At 56.3% G+C, this 19,602-nt stretch overlaps 8 protein-coding genes across 8 annotated transcripts; 4 read left to right on the forward strand and 4 right to left on the reverse strand.

Annotated features, from left to right (window-relative positions):
- Positions 1-6: 6 nt before the first annotated feature.
- Positions 7-2,309, reverse strand: CRZ1 (DNA-binding transcription factor; the record flags this gene model as incomplete). The annotated part of the gene is made up of 2 exons (XM_071064221.1): positions 7-1,022; positions 1,088-2,309. 2 exons carry the CDS (start codon positions 2,307-2,309, stop codon positions 7-9), a joined length of 2,238 nt encoding a protein of 745 aa, XP_070920322.1.
- Positions 2,310-4,464: 2,155 nt separating this feature from the next.
- AOX2_2 (inducible alternative oxidase 2) lies at positions 4,465-5,654 on the reverse strand (the record flags this gene model as incomplete). The annotated part of the gene is made up of 3 exons (XM_071064222.1): positions 4,465-5,085; positions 5,150-5,255; positions 5,305-5,654. 3 exons carry the CDS (start codon positions 5,652-5,654, stop codon positions 4,465-4,467), a joined length of 1,077 nt encoding a protein of 358 aa, XP_070920323.1.
- Positions 5,655-7,322: 1,668 nt separating this feature from the next.
- MFIFM68171_08804 (Acetyltransferase) lies at positions 7,323-8,684 on the forward strand (the record flags this gene model as incomplete). Its single annotated transcript, XM_071064223.1, has 2 exons — positions 7,323-7,425; positions 7,726-8,684. 2 exons carry the CDS (start codon positions 7,323-7,325, stop codon positions 8,682-8,684), a joined length of 1,062 nt encoding a protein of 353 aa, XP_070920324.1.
- Positions 8,685-9,462: 778 nt separating this feature from the next.
- Positions 9,463-10,304, reverse strand: AHSB4 (Histone H4; the record flags this gene model as incomplete). The annotated part of the gene is made up of 6 exons (XM_071064224.1): positions 9,463-9,576; positions 9,630-9,692; positions 9,747-9,834; positions 10,007-10,022; positions 10,081-10,112; positions 10,189-10,304. The coding sequence occupies 6 exons, from the start codon at positions 10,302-10,304 to the stop codon at positions 9,463-9,465; spliced, it is 429 nt and encodes a 142-aa protein (XP_070920325.1).
- Positions 10,305-10,898: 594 nt separating this feature from the next.
- Positions 10,899-12,212, reverse strand: SVF1 (Putative cell survival pathways protein; the record flags this gene model as incomplete). The annotated part of the gene is made up of 4 exons (XM_071064225.1): positions 10,899-11,012; positions 11,057-11,858; positions 11,911-12,126; positions 12,190-12,212. 4 exons carry the CDS (start codon positions 12,210-12,212, stop codon positions 10,899-10,901), a joined length of 1,155 nt encoding a protein of 384 aa, XP_070920326.1.
- Positions 12,213-12,733: 521 nt separating this feature from the next.
- Positions 12,734-13,261, forward strand: MRPL19 (mitochondrial 54S ribosomal protein uL11m; the record flags this gene model as incomplete). Its single annotated transcript, XM_071064226.1, has 2 exons — positions 12,734-12,871; positions 12,926-13,261. The coding sequence occupies 2 exons, from the start codon at positions 12,734-12,736 to the stop codon at positions 13,259-13,261; spliced, it is 474 nt and encodes a 157-aa protein (XP_070920327.1).
- Positions 13,262-14,510: 1,249 nt separating this feature from the next.
- NPR1 (Nitrogen permease reactivator protein) lies at positions 14,511-17,208 on the forward strand (the record flags this gene model as incomplete). The annotated part of the gene is made up of 4 exons (XM_071064227.1): positions 14,511-14,562; positions 14,716-15,002; positions 15,217-16,537; positions 16,595-17,208. 4 exons carry the CDS (start codon positions 14,511-14,513, stop codon positions 17,206-17,208), a joined length of 2,274 nt encoding a protein of 757 aa, XP_070920328.1.
- A 950-nt stretch (positions 17,209-18,158) lies between these two features.
- Positions 18,159-18,737, forward strand: hsp10 (mitochondrial heat shock protein Hsp10; the record flags this gene model as incomplete). Its single annotated transcript, XM_071064228.1, has 4 exons — positions 18,159-18,161; positions 18,288-18,515; positions 18,586-18,644; positions 18,713-18,737. 4 exons carry the CDS (start codon positions 18,159-18,161, stop codon positions 18,735-18,737), a joined length of 315 nt encoding a protein of 104 aa, XP_070920329.1.
- Between the last annotated feature and the right edge of the window lie 865 nt (positions 18,738-19,602).

Genomic DNA, 19,602 nt, shown 5'->3' on the forward strand with positions numbered 1-19,602 from the left:
AAGAACTCAACGACCGCCATAATCGCTTGCATAGCCGATCTCGCCGAAATTCTCTTGCAGCCCGCCGGGGCCGAACCCAGTGCCGGGCCCGCTGACATAACCACCGTCGTCTCCGTCATCATAGTCGCTGGCATCAAAACTACTTCTGCCGCTTAGATCATCCTCGATGCCACTGCCGCCGCCCATGTCGGCGGCCGACCAATTCATCTGCGCCAAGGCGGGGTACTGGGCCAACAATGCTTGCGGCAGCGCGTAATTGCCGCTAGCATCCATTGGATACCCGCCGGCGTTGGGGTCCATGCCGGGTGCCATCATCATGCCCGGGGGCTGCATGACCATGCCTTGTGCTGCTGCCTGCTGCATCCGCTGCTCGTTCCACACCCGCTGCCGCTCTTGTATCTCCTCGTCAAGAAGAGGCTTGATGCAGATGCGGCCCGCCTCGGAGCGGAAATGGCGGCCAAGCGCATCCGCGCGGGCGAAGCGCCGACCGCAGCCCCACTGTCCGCTGCTCTTGAGGTCACCCTTGCAGACGAACTTCTTCTCGCCCGAATGGAGGCCCTCGTGCCGCTTGCGATCGTGCTGGCGCGCGAACGCCTTGCCACAGACGGTGCAAACAAATGGTCTTTCGTCCGTGTGCGTCCGGAGATGAGACCGGAGATTGTAGGCCCGCGTAAAGCGCTTCGGGCACAACGTGCACTGGAAGGTTGCGGGGTGTTTCTGGACGCGTTTTGCGCCGCCTGCGCCGCCCTCCCCTTGCCCACCGCCTCCGTTGTAATCACGGTCCGCTAAACGGAGCGCAATGACGTTGTTGGGGACAGAAGAGGTGGACTGACGCCTTCTACCTGCCGATGTGCTGCTTGCGCGGTCAAGAGGAGATAGCGAGCGGGACGAGTTAGAACGTGCGTCCACTGCGGAGTCGGGGGAGAGACCACCCGAGGCTGAGGGGCTGCGATGGCTGCTGAGAAGAGCGCCACCACTGTTGTAGGGATCAGTGACGGCGCGCGGCCGCGATCTTTGGCGCCCTGGTGAGAACGGTGTCAGTCCCCACGTCATGCTGGCACACAGTAGCCCTGGGTGGGGAACCTACCTCGTTCTGGCGGTGTTAGCGAATCTACATCGAGACTCTTGGGCGGCTCAAAACCAATCCTTCCGGCTGCCGGCGCAAAGTCGATGTTGATGGACGGCGGAGCGGGCATCTGCCCCTGCTGCACGTCGGACGTCTCTTGTTGGAGTTGTGGGAACGCTTCTGATTGGTTCTGCATATATGGAGACGGAGCATAGCCGTTGTTCTGTGTCTGCAGCATGAAGTTGCCCTGGGGGCCCATATCGGGCAGCTGCCGCGGCAGGATCCGGGGCGAGATGGCCGGGCTGTGGGATGGACTCCTCGCGCCGTGTCTGGGAGAGTGAGTGCCCGCATCTGAGAGACTGAACCTTCCGATTCCTTGTAGCTCCTGGTACAGGGTGGCGTCCTGTGGCCGCTGCATCGGCGAGGGACTCTGATCGATCTGATCAAAGTTGTCGGAGATGCCTAGATTGGGAGAAGGTGCAGCCGACGAGACGTCCGAGCAACCTGACTGGGAGCGCCTGTGGCCGTGAAACTGGGGCCCGGCATGGCTCCAATCCTGCGCCTGTAGGAGCGCGGCCTCTGGGCCAAGTGACACATTTCTTGAGTGCCTCCCCGGCGGCGGGGCGAACTGATGCTGGTTGAAAGACGGGGAGTGGTTGGCAGAGCCTGGTTGGAGGGAGTCGGGGTTGAGGAGGTGCGGAGGGGTGGGGTTGTGGTTTGCTTGTGCCATCATGTTGGTATCCGAGGCAGACAGCTGTTGCTGACTGTCGTTGCCAAAAAGAGGCGTGGTGAACTGTGGCTCACCGGGAGCCGGCGGGAAGATGGTGAAGTCGGCGTCGCCAAAGTTCGGCGCGAGCAAACTCGGGGGTTGCTGCTGTTGCGTATGGGACGGGAAGCCCGCCGGGGACGGCGCGCCGAGACTCAGGTCGAAGGTGGCGACGGTGGAGGGGTCGGCGAGGCCAGGCTGGGAGAAGGGCTGGGGCGAGGGCTGCTGCTGGTTGCTCAGGAAGCTGCCAGTGTTCGCGTCATAAGCCGAGAAGTCGGGCTGGGGTCCGGAGAACTGCTGGGTGGCAGGGTCGACAAGGCCGAGACCAAGACCGATGGATGAGGATCCGCCTTCGTTCGGATTGGGGAAGCGGGCAGGAGACGGCGAGTGGGCATTCTTTATATGAGACGGCGCACCCCCGCCGGCAGATGCGGCCGAGAGCGATCGCCCGCGGACCTGGGGATGCTGTTGGTCCATGGGTCGATGCCGGTCCGTGTGGTCGGGTTGTGCTTGGTGTTGCTGTCTTTAGAATCGTTGACGAGGCAGTCTGGCAATCAGCCTTCCAGGCACCGTGGCAGTGCTGCGCAGCGAGGCTGTGCCCTCCGGGACGCGCTTGCGATCTGACACGCTGCAACGTTTATTGGGTATGCTTGTCGATGCTTTGCTGGCAATCCAGGGAAAGAATGCGAAGGCTCGCGCCGGTGTCAGAAAGTACAGAAATGCGCGACAACAGGCGAAGATGTCAACCGCAACTCAGAGTGCCGTAGCCGCTGTCTCTTCTCCTCCTGGTCGCGATGTTAGATGAAAGACGGCAAGCGTTGAGGGGCCAGGAGGCCGGGTCCGTCCAGGGAGGGAAAGGAGAGGTGGGCCTGACAGCCAATCGTCTTCGAGCCTTCCTTTACTCCCTTGTCTTGGCCCTGCTGAGATCAGGTCCCCCCGTTCCCCCCGTTCTTCCCCGTTCTCCTCGTCGGGCTGTCGCCGTCGCACCAAGCCAAGCGCAGCCACTCGCTTCACACCGTTGTGCTCTGGATGCAGATACACGCCTCTGCCTACCTAATTTTGACAAGCGCTTGCGTTGTCTTGCTCGCAGTAGTCAACCTCGATCTTGTGGACTGGCGCAATCAGGGACCGTAACCTCGCTGCAGGGTTTAGTTGCGGTGGGGTCGACTATCCAGCCGGTGTCTCACGGCCAAGTTCTTGTAACGGTTTAGTAGTACAGTGTGCAATCCGGTAACATGGACAGCAAACGGGCCCGCGGCTCCTTAGGAAGAAGCCTTTCCTGTTCTCGTCGACCAAAGGCCAAGCTCCGAGTATTTTTGGGCGCCAGCGCGGTCGGAGTCTCTGAGCCCAAACCAGGCAGGGGTGGGGGAGACGACGGAGAAGGCGGGGCAGTAATGTGGGACTCAGAGGGCAATGAGCACAATCAACTCATGGTATGTGGGAGTGAACGTGACTGTCAAGCTCCGTGGCTCGGAGAGCAAAGCTCGGGAAGAATAAAGGCTACTTCTTGAAAGAGTGGAATGCAAAGTCCCTGGATCAAGATTTTGTGTCGAGTCAAGAAACGTGAATCGCGAGTCCCAAAGCCCCCCTCCCCTATGCCATGGCTTGCATTGTCCGCACTGTCGCCGACAGCCCTGTATAAACCAAAAAATGCACCGTCTGACGTGGGACTATACTGTGCATACACAGTTCCGGATCTTCTCTGGTTCCTTAATCTCGCTCGGTCTCCCGCGAATAGTCATCCTCGCCCACCAAACGGTTAGCGAGAATCCATTTAAGCCGCCCGAGTGACTCGCTCATTGCCCAATTCCATTTCCACCATCCCGCCCAGCGGCATTCACCCGCAGGGGTGCCTGAGAGCGTGCCCGAGAGACGAGCCGCTCAACGGCAATGGGCCTGCAGCCCTATCCGTAGCTAAATTAATTACTCATGATTCCGAGAAACATGCCGCAACCCCTCTGCCCTGCCCCTCGGGCAACGGGCCTGTGAGTTGTCAATGTCGATCATGCACAGCCCGCTTCCTGCCGAATCGCATTTTGTTTAAACCTCCTCACGAGGCATCTGGGCTTTTGGTGTGTGTGTGTGTGAACTGTCCATCCAAGCCCCAAGCCAACTCATACCGACCTACTGCTGGGATACAATAAACTTGGAGCTCAGAAACGGCGGCAACGATTAGGATCAGGTCCCAAGCTCGACATGAAGCCCAGACAGGCAGGATTATCCACCATTGTATGAAGAGGATTAGCTGCAGGCCGAAATGTGTAACAGCTGGGTTCTGACCGGTGCTCTGTGTCGCTAGTTTGAACCAGTCCGAAGCAAATCAAGACCAAGAATCCGAACTTAGTTTAATGTACCCTGTAATTACTCTTCCAAGTTTATTCTAGCTTGCCTTAACACCGTAACACCTCCATATCACGGAGAGGGAAGTGGTATCATGTCCTTGTATGACAGCGCCGCCGAAAAAAGAACCAAACTGCCTCCCCGCCTCCCCCAAAGAAAAATCTTACGTATTCAACCGTTTTTTTTTTTTTTTTTTTTTTTTTTTTTTTTTTTTTTTTTGGGCCTGTAGCGCCACGGATAAATGCAGTGGTGAATGAAAAGCCGTGCCAGAAGAGCCTCTCAAAAACCAATCTTAGCCGATGACCTCTTCTCGCTCGTATCCCGTCGGTTTCAACGCCGGATTTGGTCTTTGGTGGTCAAGGTCAGTCTTATAGTCACTGACAAACGGGTTCGGATCTTCCTTGTGGTCGAGGTTGCTCAAGGTGTGGTTCACACCGCGATGCACAGCCTCGTCCGCTCGGATGTAGAGAAGCAGGTCCCGCATGGAGCGTTTCCCCTCGGGCATTCGCCAGTACGTCACTGCGAGCTCGGGAACCTCAAACTTGGGATCGGACCATTTAGGTAGGTCGCCCCGCTCAATCTCCCGGATACAGCGCGTATACGTGTGGACGGCCTCCTCCTCGAGATAGCCGACGAAGCGGTGGGTGATCTTTGGCGAGATCAAGTAGCTAAGGAACATGGCGTTGAAGAAGACCCCCTGTGCCCCGAGAATCATAGTCTTCATGAACCAACCGGGGGCCGACATCTTCATGAACGTCAGCAGGTGCATGCGTTCATTGTACGATTCTTCCAACAGAGTCTCGATCCAGCCATTGTCTCTTTTGAGGCGCCGCAAGCTGGTGAGGTGCCGAAGCATGCCAGCAACCATACCTGGGACCCCCGCGATCGATTCGAGGAAGACGAAGCGCACCAACTACAAAACACCGAATTAGAACCACGTCTCTGGGGGGAAGCTCTGGGGAGGATAGGGGCGTTACCCATTGCGCCTCAGTCAGCGGTTTCTCCGCAACCACGGCGGTAGTTGGATTCTTCTTATCCACTTGCTGCTCTGGCCTGATGCCGGTCGCAATGTCGGTACCCCATCTGTGCTCTGTTAGGAGATTGTTCACTCCAAGTTTCTGGTCAATCTCACCTGCAAAGGCGGACAAGGCGCCAAGCGAGCCAGTCACCTAATGTCTTTGGCTTGCGGTGTTCTGGGGTGATGGATAGCATCTCCTGCTCCGTGTATCCATGGTGGGGCCATGCGGGCGGAGTCTGGCGGATGTAGGTTGTCTCTTTGGGCGGGAAGAAATCGCGGAGCTGGCTGGCCCTAGTTGTTGAGAAGTGTCGTGATGACGAAGCAGCAGCAGCCCGGAGTCCAACCGAGTATTTAAGTCCTGCTACGTGAACCTGAGAGAAGAGGGGCGTCACGGCGCGGCTGAGCTGTGCCGCTTGCTTGGGCGAGTAGGAGCAGAACTTCTTCCCAGCTTCGAGGTAGATCATCTGGTTTGGCGGTAATGAGATTTGTCTATATTGAGTATGGACGGTTGTATGTGTTGAAATGTCTGGCTCATTAAGACATGAAGACAGGCATTTGAAGGCGTGTGTGATGGGTTTATATCAAGCCCCGTTCCATTGAAGAGCCAACAAGCCACAGCCACGCTGAAACAAGTCATAGGGAAAGGTAGGAACCAAGAAGATACGAAGACGTCAATCATGCCGAGTTCCTCCGGCATCCAATTCCTCGCCAAAAGGCCACTCAGCGCTGCTAGAGGTCGTCTGGTTGCGCTCCTGGCCAACGAGGCGTAAAAAGAGCAGGCCCACAGTGACAATGAGTTGGGGCCGTATTATTAATAACCTGGTCAATCGGTCAGCTGGGCTTAGCGATTTTTGGTTGGGAGTCGGGATCTTCCGGGACCGAGTGAGCTAGCCATTGTCACACTTCCGCCGCGTTTTCGCCAGAGCCACGAGTCGTACCGAAGTGGCACAGAGCGGCGGGCTTCCTTCAACTAATCCGGTGCTTTCAGTGCCTTCACAAATATTCTTCTGATAGTTTCGTGACTGGCCATCGACGAGCTATGGCGTCGAAGAACGGCACTGGAGGAATTTTTGTGTTGTTTTGGCAGCTCCTGCTGAAATTCCCGCAGCACAGAGGGAAGCCCGATACAGCTGCTCTCCTTGTGGCGTCAGGTTGGGGAGCCATGGATGAAGCCATGCAGCATTCCAAAGCGATGCTCCAATAGAGTGCGGGTTGATACTGGCCTTCAACTTGGACTGCTCAGGTGACTCACCGGCGGATGGAATCGGTCGCTCTCATGTGCGTGACCCGCCCGATCGGCGACGACAAACGGTGGAGCGAGGGTACAAACGAAACAAGGGCTCCTCGCTCAGCAAAATTTTCTGTCTTTTCTCTATTTTGCCTTCAGTTTTCGGTGTAGCCGATGCTGCACTATTGCGATCATCAACCCCACAGTGCTCTGCTTGGGCGGTTTCATATAAAACAGAGGCTTACGCATGGTAGGAGTCGCAACAGGCTGCGGTTGGGCGGGGTCACGCATGGGGGTGGTCCCTTAGCAGCCTTATCAGCGACAATCCACCCCCGATTGAGGGGAAGCAGTTTGAGATACCCGTGACGGGTGTGTTTGGGCGGGGTCGCGATGCATGAGGGGGGTGCCAGTCGCCAACCCGTCTACAGATCGATCTGCACATCGCTAGGGTCACTGGATGGCTCCGGATGGCCCCTGGAGCGGTCGCCACAGATTTCAAGCCTGTTCTGTCCTTGTCCCGCGAGCCGCTGTGCTTATCGCCTGCTTCCACTTAATCAATCCGATGTACAACACCTTGCCTGAACCTGTATTATTCGGCAATATCCCAAAACGTATCCTGGCTTTAGGTTGGCCCATTCCTACCCTGCCAGACTCCGGTCTGTCTCTCCCTCTGTATAATCGTCCACGTCCAGCAATATCTACATCGTCAAAATCCTCTGCCCAACGGATAGTGGAGATTTGACGAGGCGGAGAATCGACAGCGCCTGTACCCCAACCGTTGCAACCTGACTTTAACAGCTTTACCCGCTTTCTCGCTTCCAACACACCGGGACCCAACCGCTACGGCATCGAACGGGGAGCTCCGACGTGGAATTCGTAGCGGTGCCGGCCCCGCGTCCGAGACATGGACAGCTCGGGCGTCGTCACCGAGCTCGACTTGAGCGCCTCTCACACCAGCACCATTGTTGACAGGATCAACTCGATGCCTGCTCTGAAGACCAGTACTGGTAAGTTCCTACCGTTTTGCTTTATCTGATCCTTGTCGCGCATCTTGCCCGCTTTGGGAGCGTCTAGGCCGAGAAAATTCGATCGCCGTGATGCAGAGATCCAAACCTCCAGCGTGAATCTCGTGCAGTAAATCGGGACGTACATGTTTTCCTGCCCTCGCTTTTCGTTGGGTATCGTTTAATATTCTACAGTATTACGAAGGGTTGAAAAGGGGGTGCGGGGCAATCACAAACATCACCATCCCACCGTTACATCAGAGCGAGCCAAGCTAGATCAAGCTACTAACACATATGAGCCAGCGTTCTTCACCTTTCTTCGAGCGAACCTTGTCCTCCCGCACTCGGCAATGTCCTCCAATGTCTCGTCACCCAACCTCGGACCTTACCCATCGCAAAACCTTCCACCACCCTCCCCGTCCCCCTTGGCAGCCAACTCACCCTTAGCAGCCCTCGACAGCGACATCCCCCCGCTCTCCCTCGACATCCTCACCACTCCCGCTGACAAGGGGGCCGCCCTGAAGCTCGTAGCGGATAGCATCGCCCAGCAGCGCCAGCAAGCAGCCTTCCACGTCATTTTCCACCCCATACCGCTCGCCGTGCTGCTCGCCGTGCTCGCAGCCATCTCCCGCCATGCCTGGGGCCAGAAGCACCCGGATCTCGGCACAACGCTGATTCTCGTCAGCGGCGTCGTCACGGCGTACCTTCTCGCCATCCGCTACCTCACCTCCGGCTACCTGCGCGCGGCCGAGGCCCTGTCCTGGGACTTCCTCACGGACCAAGACCTCGTCATCGGCACGCGGTTCGGGGCCGACCTGGTCGGCGCGCTGGTGCTGCGGCTGGAGCGGCCGTCTTCGCACCAACATTCCTCCTCGTCCTCGTCCGTGTCCTCCGCCTGCTCATCAACAAGCGGCTCCGGCGGCGGCGGCGGCGGCGTCGGCCGGCGGAGATCCCACCACCGCCAAAACAGCAGCGCCGCCAAGTCGGCCGGCCGCAAGGGCGGCAAGGGCGTAATACGCGCGTGGACCACCAAGCTGCGGTACCGCGGGCGCGGCGTGGGCGGGGACATGCTCCGCGAGGCCGTGCGCGTCACGCGGGAGCGGTGCGGGCGGGATGCCCGGGTCGGGTTCGCGAGGGAGCACGCCAACAGCGTCGTCGTGCTGCCGGAGCTGTTCAATAGGTGGTTTAGGAAGAGGGAGATGGCGGCGGCGAGGGCGTTGGAGGAGGTTTTGGCGGAGTGGGAGGCGGCGAGACGGAGGTGAATGTCCTCTCTTGGTTCGTCAGGGGCTTAGGGAGTGGTAGAGAGGGGATGCGAGGCTTCCGAGCTGGACACGGTTTGGATTGTGTTGTTGCTTCGGGTGGTTGGGGTTTGAAGCTGGCAGCATTGCTTTTGGTTGCGGGTATGGCGTTGGTAAGGTACAGCAAGGCAACGACGATGACAAGATTGATGAATGCTTGATGACCACACTCATACAAAGATACCATATAGACTTTCGCTAAATGATACCTTGGGAAGGCGTCTGCTTTAACTCCGACCTGACATACGCCGGTGATGTTGAGGTGTGGTTGTCAGGGGTCTGTCCAAACCATCACGCTCCAGGCTGCCGATCTCGACAGTGATAGAAGGCAGGTTTTGCAGTTCCTGCTGGCAGCACGTGAAATGACATCGAGAGGGCGGTCCCTCGTAGTATCTGTTTGACGAGAGCAGATCGTGGAGCAACTCCATTTCGTGCTACCGTTATCTATTTCGTGACCGAAATGGTCACTTGCTTGTGCGCATATGTTGTACATAGAACACTCCCTCCCAGACCTCTACGTGACACTCCGAAACCTTCCATGCCATGAACTCCTCCTCGGTCTAAGAGAGGAGAAAAGAAAAACAACCGATGTGGGTATCAGAACCTGGGGCAGCTCTAAGCCCTCATACAACCCACAACCAGACCAGACCTTGACCCATGGTGCCAAGAGACAGGGGGGAAAATGGAGGGAAAAAAGAAAATTGAGCAGGCAGATGACTTTTGGGTTAAGGCTTGCCGAGCCTCAGTCATCCGCATCATGAGGCACCGGGCCATGTTGTTTCTTGACCGGCTGGGTCCAGGTCTCGGGATCAAAGCCGTAGATCGGTTTCCCGATTCTGCGGAGGGCAAAGATCACCTAAAGATTAGTTAGCATTGGAGGGCCCAGGGTTAGATGTATCGTTCGCTTACATCGTTAACCGTCACAGTTTTGGCGTTGCGGTACTCTGTGTATGTAACACAATCCCGCAAGATCTGCGAGACGTTAGGACCTGGTGGAGAGCTAAATAAGATTCTGACTGGGCATACCATGGTCAGGCGTGTCTTTAACGCCTCTCTGACCGTGTCGTATATACCGGCCGAGATACGTTTCACGCCTCCACGCCGGGCGAGACGCCTGTTCTCGGGTCAGCAGCGGATCGAAAGCAGGGATACCCGCAGATAGCGGCTCAGAGCGAAGTTGTTGATAGGATGGCCTAGGGAAAAGTTCGATAAAGGCCAGAGTAAGGTGCTCGGGAAAGTCGAGCAAACTGCCGGCAACTCAAGACAGCAGCAGTCCCTGTTCTTACCGGATAGCGGGCTTGGCTGGAGAAAATGATCAGCAACAATATCGGCGGGGAAATGAAAAGGTGGGTTGCGTTACTTATGCCACGAATGCAGTCCTTGATAATCTTCCTGTGTTAAAGGCCCGGGGATTAGCGAACTGCGCGTTCGTGATTCATGGCGATGCTAAAGAGATAACTGTATTTACCTGTGGCGCTTGGCACCGACTTTGCCTCCCAGCGACTTTCCGGCCACGCCCATGCCCGGTCGCTTTAGGCCCTTCAGGCCGCTGGGACCGCCGCGTTGGGGAATCGTTGGTGGCATTTATTTCGATCAATCTGCAGTTCACGATGGAAGTTGTTGCTCGACCAGTCGATTTTCCAGCGACCAAGGTTGAAGGCGTGAGGTGGCTTGCTCTGCGAAGCGGAAGTGGGGTCGCGTGCGATGGAAATTCTCTGCTGTAAATGGAAGATATGGCCCGTGCGAAGCGACGACGATTAACTTGAAGGTTGAAATAAATCTTTTTGTCTTCAAAATGAGTGGGTGCAATTGGCTGGAAGGACAAAACAAGTTTCGTGCCAACTTTGGAGCTGTTGTCGCGTGCACCGAGTTTCTGGGTGCTCCAAAACTTTGTCTCGGGTTGGGTGGCCGACCGAGATGTTTGCCCAAACCCGCTTTTTGCCGAAGCAATTATATTAGAGGCCTGATCTTATGGCCCTATGGTCCGGAGGTTCGTCATTATTCAACAACCCGTAAGTCTCCAGAATGTCGCCATGCAATCCGCTCCGGCTTCCGTGTCCACGGTGCAAGTCTAACGAGTGACCAGGCTCTACCCATAACCATCTCTCAACGCCGATCCTGACAATTACTTTTACAGTCAGAATACCCAAATCTTCGCTGTCCCAAGGTTGTGACCGCTTATTCTGAAATGAAGGTTGCCTCGCTGAAAACAAAACCCTCCTCGACAACCTCCTCACCGCCAATGTTGAGCTTCAACGACAGCTTCGTCTTTTGCGGCGAGTACTGATGATCCTATGTTAACAACACAAAAATCATGAGCGGAGGAGATGGCGAACCTGATAAATATACGGCTTCGTGCCAGCGGCACCGGCCACAATCTTCTTCACGAAGCCCGGAACTTCAGCCATGACGTCTATCCTGTCCAGCCTTTCTTCGAGGCCTCCCTCGACTACAGCCTCCACCGGCTTCCCGTCCTTGGTCGCCCCGGCCCACGAAAACTTAATAGTCGTCGGTTCCGGCCAGTCGTTCTCGCTGTCGCTTTTTGCTTGAACATGGGTCACGGCATTCTTGCAGCCAGCCATGATGATTTCGCCGTCCTTGACGATACCGCCCACGTTTACCACTGTCGAGCCGTACGACGGAGGGGTCGTGAACTGCATGAGGATGGCCGAATAAGTTGGGCCCTGGAAATTGCAAAAGTTCCATTTGGCTGCAGCATGGTGCGGCTTCATCCCCTGCAGCGCATGGGAAAGAAATGCCTTGCCCTTGAAGTCGATGGGACCTTCCCTGGTCGTGATGGTTCCCTCAGCGGCGCATCTGGGCCAGAAGGCGTGGCGCATGGAACCCCAGGGGTTGGACAGGTCAGTGCCGAACAGCGTCTTGCCTGTCTTGCCACACTGGAATCCTGGGGCGGTCCGTCGGACGGTCAGGTTAACGATGGCTCTTTCGTCGTTCATGGACTTGATTGTGTATGTTGTCCCATCCTCCGAGAGCTCGACCGCGCAGTCGTTGGCGTAGAAGCTCAACTTATCCTCGCTAAAGTCATGGTTCTGCAGCGGTGTCGAGCACCACAGGTGAGGTTCCGAGCCGTCCAGGTTGAAGATTTTGCAGTTGAACTGGCAGGTTACACGGATGCCGCTTTGGGAAGATCAGTATATGCGAGCTGGATAGGTGGGCAGCAGAACCGTACGCCACGTTACTATAGAGGACCTGGGCGAAGGCGAGCTTGCCCCCTTCCGACATGAAGTAGAAGGTCTGCGTCTCGACGCAGGTAGAGTCCATCGCCTGCCATTTCATGTCATCACGGGTGAGTTCCGTATAGGGTGTTGCCTCGGCCTCTTCGGCGACCGACTTGATGGCGGAGGGCCCATAGATGGGCTCCTGGGTGCCGGCAACGTTGGCGAGCCTGACGAGGAGCAAGTCAGAACCATGGGAGGGCAAGGTGGGGTATTGGACCCTGGATTCTTACGTCTGTTGCGCCCACTTGAACATGTTGGAAATCTTGAGGTCCGAAATGCCGGAAGGCTCAAGAATCGCTGAAGGGTTGCGTGAGAAATCGAGCCAAATGCGTTCGTTCACCGCTGTCGAAGGACTGCCTGCTTTCCAACAGCAGACCGGAAGGCAAGTGACACGAGCTAGAACGCTAAAACTCACTGGGCTCGGGGAATCGCTTAGCAGGCATTCGTGGACGTCAGTGGTGTTAATCCACCCAACGCACAGGGCAGCCTCGGCAGGGGGCGGCACGGCTTGTGTGGGGGATTGTGGCTGGGATACCTGCTTGCAATGGGGAATTTGCAAGGGACTGGAGTGGCTGGTGCTCTCGGATCATCGCAGCGTAACGGCCGAAATTTTTAGCTTCCCTCCCAGGTCCCGTCGACGACTTGGGGCCACCGCCAGCGCCTGAGAACCCGATGCAATCCTAACAAACAGCACACGAACAAACGAGCCCGCCCTACACTTGCTCTTCGTTGCCGTGGTCGATACCCCCGAGACTTGCACATCCGGCCGACAAAATGTCCAAAGCACGCTCCGCTGCGGGCGGCGTTGACCAGGTTGTCAAAATCATCGTCGGAGCGGGCCAAGCGAGTCCTAGCCCTCCAGTCGGTCCGGCACTCGGCAGCAAGGGTATCAAATCAATGGACTTTTGCAAGGTTGGTTGGATGTGAGAGACTCGGAGGACAATGTGCGCTGATGCGCGCATGCAGGAATTCAATGCTAGGACACAACACATCAACCCCGGCACCCCGATGCCGGTCCGGGTAACCGTCAGGCCGGATAGGACGTTCCACTTCGAGATCCGGACACCGCAAACATCTTGGCTCCTACTAAACGCAGCCGAGGCGCCGGTGGGTAAGAAAGGCAAGAGGAAAGGAGCGGGCAATCCGGGCAAGGAGACGATCGGTACAGTGAGCCTCAAGCACGTCTACGAGATCGCAAAGATCAAGCAATCCGAAACACGACTTTCCGGGCTGTCGCTTGAAGGACTTTGCAGGTCCATCATCTTCCAGGCGAAGTCGATGGGCGTCGCAGTTGTTCCCTAGAGGCTAGAAGGCCGTCGGTGTCTATGATTCGGCTGGGAGCATAGGGCGTTACGGTTGTTTCTGAAGGAGCTGGGGCGGGAGTACCATCCAGCGGTATGGCCGTAATTGTGGCACGGCTGCCCGTCTCTACAGCTCTGTACATATATCATTGTATTATAAATATACCAGGAACCCGTTGAGACGAAAGCGTCTGGGTAGCTCAACGGCATACCCGCGCGGTTCTCCATTCACAAGAAGTCGCCACGGATTCTGCTCGCTGCCACAGCCCAACGCAAAAAGGTGCGGGACACGTCTCGTATAGTTGTGCTGCTAGATGCGAGTCGAAGCGGCTGCGAAGCGCTCCATGCGATTCTTCGGCATCGGTAGCACGGGCCGGTCTGGGATTGCCGCCACGGCAGGTCGGGTACGAGTGGGCCCTGACGGAAGCCAGTGGCGCTGTGTCGTAATCTATAGATTGTCGGGTCAACCGGCGTCGTCAAGCATTCCGAACTCCGAGCCTCCCGGGTGTGCTCGGATTCATGAGGATCATGAATTATCTCCATAAATCAACTGCCATTCCACCAGCACGTGTGAGCCTTGCGTGCATTGAACAGTTATCGGTTGCACCAATCCGGTGGGGAGAATGGTCGATAAAGCTGCTGACGGGATCTGCCCCAAAGGAACCCACCTTCCGTGTTCAGGACTATCACAGCCCATACCAAGTAACTCGGTAATATCCACCGAGCCATAGCCCCTCTCAGCCCCTCCCTGAAGCCGAGTTCTAGTGCTGGCCGTATGACTCCATGGAGAGTGTAGTGAAACTCGGCTTGCGAGTCATTGGCATACAGAACAAAAGTTTGCCGGCAATGCTACTACATTGCCGGGTACTCCCGTAAAGGCCAGTACAGTACAGTCTCGGACAAACCTGAATGGGATCCACCCTCTGTCCCGGAAATAGCCGCCAAGGAAACCAAAATGTTGGGACAAGCCGGCCTGGGTCTACCACAGCGGGCCTTGACGGTACCCGCGCCTCCCGCAGATGTCGGCCAACGTCCGGCGTCGCCGCACGTTGCAGCAAGTACCCGCAAAGTAGCGCAGCCCCACCGTCGCACCGGCTTCGTAGCAGACTTGCTTAGGCGCAGCCGTCATCTGTCCCAGATCATCTTGTTCTTCAGTGTTTTCTTAAGTCTTTGCACCTATCTTCGCTCTTTCCCTCGGCCGAGGTGCAACTTTTCTGGCATTCACAGCGTCCGGTGTGTCAGCAGCAGATATGGCGACCAGCGTTCAAAAGCGCGACGGCTTCCAGGAGCTTCGGACAGAAGGTAAAGAGGAAAAAAATATAAAAAAATAACAAGCAAGAATTGCCCCTCAATACAACCCCCACGTCGAGCACCAGTCTCGGTGCAATTCGCCGGGCCCCGTCGTTTGAAGCAATCGCAAGCCTTCTCCTGCTAACATTGATTGGCGAAATACAGACTCGACCCGAATCGAAACAGATGCTCAGACCGACCAGAACAACCAGAACGACGAGCAATCCCAATCTCCGCCTGCCGTACGCTTCAAGTCGACCATCGAAGAGATTACCCCTGATGATGCGATATCGACGGCCATTCCACCCGCCGACGGCGTCTCGCTTGGAGAGCCCGGCCAAGTCACTCCGGAGCAGATTCGCGATCTATCCAACAGATTGCGGGCCTGTCCGCTGCAGGAACGTAGAATGAACATATTCTCGTATGAGGCCTTCTCTCTGCCCCCATCAAGAGTACGTATTTTGCTGCTTCCAGGCTATCGGGCCTCTGCTCGCCATTGACGTTGTTGAGCTCGGTTTCTTTGTTGTGTCTTGGGAGGCTGAATTGGGATTGTGTATCCCACTCTCGCCCTTTCAAGCCACCGACCCGCCTCATATCGCCCGGGCGCACTCCCTATTCGCTGGCGCGATGTTTTACTGAACGCCGAACTAACCTCGCAACCCCTAGACAACCTCCCGTGACGATGAGTCGCGAGAACCTAGCCGTCAACCAACTCAGAACTCGGCGAGCCACAGCTCACCGCGCCTGAACGCCAGCCCACGGATCCCGGATATGCATTCCCCGCCTCTTACGCCGGCTGGAACGGACTCCGCCGAAGCGGGATCAAAACGAGAGCCCCCAGACACCCACGATCGCGGCCGTGCTCCTGACATCATCACGCCCCAGGACTCGATCCATGAACCTCCTTCGCCCGTTTCTGCCCGCCTCTCCGTTCCCCATCCTATATCGACGGATCGTGACCGTGCCTCGCGACGGCCCGCTACCGCAGACGGAAGAGAGCAAACACAAGCAACGCTCGGTGGTCATCGTAAAGGATTGTTTTCGGTCGGTGCTGGAAGCGGTTCGAATTCGCCCGCTAGCTCGGTCCCGCCGTCCCGTGATTCGAGTCCGTCAAGAGCACTAACTGCCTCACAATTCTACACCCGGCAGGTACCGCCGCCCGGAGAAGCCAACGATCCGTATGCCGCAAATAAGCGGCAAGCACAGAAAGGCATCGATTCCCGATTCATCTTTTCGCGAAAGAAGAAACAGGGCTCCCCGAGTTCGTCAACTATCAGTCTCCCGAAAGTCTTGGGGGACAAACGAAGGTCGGACGAAGGTCTTGTCCACAACAGGAACAACTCCATGGCCGACTTGAAGAGGTTTTTCAAGCTGGGCCCCAGCAACAAATCCAAAAGAACCGCATCGCCGGCCGCATCCATTAGGTCCGATACGAAGACGCCGCCCAGCTCCAAGTCGGCGCAGATCCCATTCGGCGATGACCACGGCCTCTCATCCAAGTACGGAAAGCTTGGGAAAGTCCTGGGTGCCGGGGCGGGCGGGTCTGTGAGACTGATGAAGCGCGCTGAAGATGGCGTTGTTTTCGCCGTGAAAGAGTTCCGTCCTCGCCACTCATACGAAACGGAGCGTGAGTACGTCAAGAAGCTAACGGCCGAGTACTGCATGGGCTCTTCTCTGCATCACGGCAACATTATCGAAACGCTTGATATAGTCCAGGAACGGGGCAAGTGGTACGAGGTGATGGAGTATGCTCCGTACGACCTCTTTGCCATCGTCATGACCGGAAAGATGAGCCGGGAAGAGATCAGCTGCTGTTTCTTGCAGATCCTCAGCGGTGTCACATACCTCCACAGCATGGGTCTGGCCCATCGGGACCTGAAGCTTGACAACGTGGTGGTCAGCGAGCACGGAATCATGAAGATTATTGATTTTGGCAGTGCCCACGTCTTTAAGTACCCGTTCGAGACTGGTATTGTCCTTGCGTCAGGTGAGCAGCTCATATTGCGAGTCAACCAGGGCGCAAGGGTGCTAATAGGTGTCACAGGAATTGTGGGTTCGGACCCGTACCTCGCGCCAGAAGTGTACGATGAAAAGAAGTACGATCCGCAGGCGGTAGACATCTGGTCGCTGGCCATCATCTACTGCTGCATGACGCTCAGGCGATTCCCTTGGAAACTTCCCCGGCTCTCCGACAGCTCGTTCAAGCTCTTCGCCGCTGAGCCAACGCCAGGCCACGATCCTAAGAAGCTGCTCCTCCCGCCTTCGAGTTCTACGTCAGCATTAAGCGACACTCCAGCGAGAGACTTTTACCCGCAGGGCGTTCGCAACAATGCCGACAGAGAACCGCACGGAGCCAGCTCTCAAAGAGCGTCGACGATAACAGTCCAGGACGGCGGCTCTACCCAGCCGCCGGCGGAAAAGAAGGAAGTGGTCCGGGGCCCATGGCGAATCCTCCGACTTCTCCCCAGAGAAAGCAGACACGTTATCGGGCGCATGCTCGAGCTAGATCCTAAGAAGCGCGCCAAGATGCACGACATCTTAGATGATCCGTGGGTGGCCGACTCCGTCATCTGTCGACAGATTGAACCGGGACACGTGGTGAATGCCGAGGACCACACGCATGTGTTGGAGCCTCCTTCGTCGCCGGCTAATAAGTAAATCGGCCCATGGCGGGGTTGGGAAGAAAAGACGGGGCATGGGAAGGCGTATTTGCGAGTTGGGGCGATAGGGCGATGGGGCGGGGACAGAAAAGTTGTGATCCTTAGCTGGTTGACTCTTCCTACGGCTGTGTAGGATATGGGAGCGTGGAGAGCCAGCCCTACACCGTTTACTTCATTCTCCGAGGTACTTTTCTGTTGTGACCTGAAGCGGGCGTTTTCCTTTTCTGGCGCATTAGACCTGGTTTCTCTCTGGGGGAGGCGTTACGCAGGTCCGTTCGCCATGATAAAACTGCAAGGCTCCAGTAGCAGGGTAATTCAATGGGGGGAACTTGGGATGCTAATAGACGTTTGATCACTTGCATGAATAGGTCGACAAGGCATTATTATACAGATAGTAAAAATAGAAAATAGCTTAAGCTCGGCGTACATGTCTCAACACGAGACAGGACAGATGATTTATTTTGTAAGAAAATTTGGCATAGTTATCTCATGTGCACGGCAGAAACATGTTAAAAGCAATCGTTTGTTTCTTACTTATTGCAAGACTTAGTGTGCACTGTCAGTATCTCCATCTTTTTTCTATGTCGTTCCATCGATGATCAAGCTGGAGGTGTGTTCTGGCAGCCGCTGTCTCCCAGCCAATCAAACTGGACGACGGCTTCCGGATTCGGCCTAGGGCGCACCTCGGCGGGCTGGAACGAGCCGTCCGCCGTCATTGGCCGGTCCGGCCGGGGCCCGGTAAAAAATTGGCGACTTTCTAGATGGTCTTGGAAGCTCCCATGAGGTCCGTGATCCGCTTTCAATTGTCAATTGAAAACGAAGCTCTCTCCCCAGCCAACATCCTCTCTCCATCTTCCTCTCTGCGCAATCCGCTATTTCCCCCCCCCCCCAACGAAGTCACAACATCAGAATTGCTTTGCTCCCCACGCAACGCACCAATTCAACACAATGGTGAGCCGGTTGTTTCCTACCTCTTCTGCCGGGAAGCTCTCGATAGCTCGACCACGTCGCCGTGGAGCCTCGAATCCGGCCCGGCCAGGCTTGATGATTGCAGCGATACTGACCGTCGAATGTTAGGCCACCACGCTCCGCTCCATCAAGTCGCTCGTCCCCCTCCTCGACCGTGTGCTCGTGCAGCGCATCAAGGCCGAGGCCAAGACGGCTAGCGGTATCTTCCTGCCCGAGTCGAGCGTCAAGGAGCTCAACGAGGCCAAGGTGCTGGCTGTCGGCCCCGGCGGCCTAGACAAGGACGGCAAGCGCGTGCCCATGGGCGTGTCTGCTGGCGACAGGGTGCTGATTCCTCAGGTATGATGGCTGCCCTCTCTATCCGGTTAGCTTTGATGTATCATGGACCAGCTAACCAAGTGCCCTGCAGTACGGCGGTTCGCCGGTCAAGGTTGGCGAGGAGGAGTATCACCTCTTCCGGGACAGCGAGTAAGTACACACCGCCAATGATATTGTGTCACGGAGTGTTCAATGCTGACGTAGGCGTGTTTTTCCAGGATCCTGGCCAAGATCAATGAGTAAAGAAATAAAACCCCGAAAAAGATACCCATGAAGCAACGAAATGTGTACCATATAATGTACTAAATACAACCACGCATGTACGAGACGTCGAAGACCAGGCACTCTGCGGCTGCATAGAGCGGTGTATACTTGGTTGATTGGCCCACGTTCCCGGCTTAGGTCGACGCCGGACCGAAGGAATAAATTCATCTCCACTCCCGATGTGTGTAGCCTCGGTTGGTAGCTGCGAGTATTGATTCAGCTGCAACGCTGCACTTTTCGGGCCTGTCGTGGTCTTCCTCTTATCACTCATCTATTCTTCTGGTAACAGACCATGGTGTCCGGCCCGGCCGTGTGTGTGACCACAGCCCAAACTAATTGTGCTGCCAGCCGCGAGTCTCACGGGTTGGGGACCGGTAGTTGTACTATAGAGGACCACGTTGGCGGGTATACGGATGCATGTGTTGGAAAGGGAGGGTTATATATCCGGAGCCACCGGCTCAGCCTGTCTTGGTTTTGGGTCAATTCAATGCTCCGCAGTTACTGGCAAGCACGGGTGCAGAGGTCAAATGTTGCCGTCAGCGAACACCGCGCTTGTTTCCATAACCGCCTAGGGCTACTGTCCGCCAAATCAGATATCGGGCAAAGTTGCGAAACACGCCTCTTTGGCAGACGATCTGCGATCTGCGATCTGTCGTAAACCTGACATGCAGGGGCTCCGAACCATCGGTAGCGTCACACGAGCCTAGTAGAGTGAATTATCCACTCCGACGCAAGCAAGGGGGAGAGAACAGCTCAGCCTCAAACTGTTGTGCAGAATGTAAAGCGAGGATGGATCGATATTCACCAGTTCCTGCGGTTTTGACCTTTGGAACATCCCACATTC

The sequence above is a fragment of the Madurella fahalii genome (assembly GCF_045866475.1).
Source record: "Madurella fahalii IFM 68171 DNA, scaffold_5, whole genome shotgun sequence".
Lineage (NCBI taxonomy): Eukaryota > Fungi > Ascomycota > Sordariomycetes > Sordariales > Madurella > Madurella fahalii.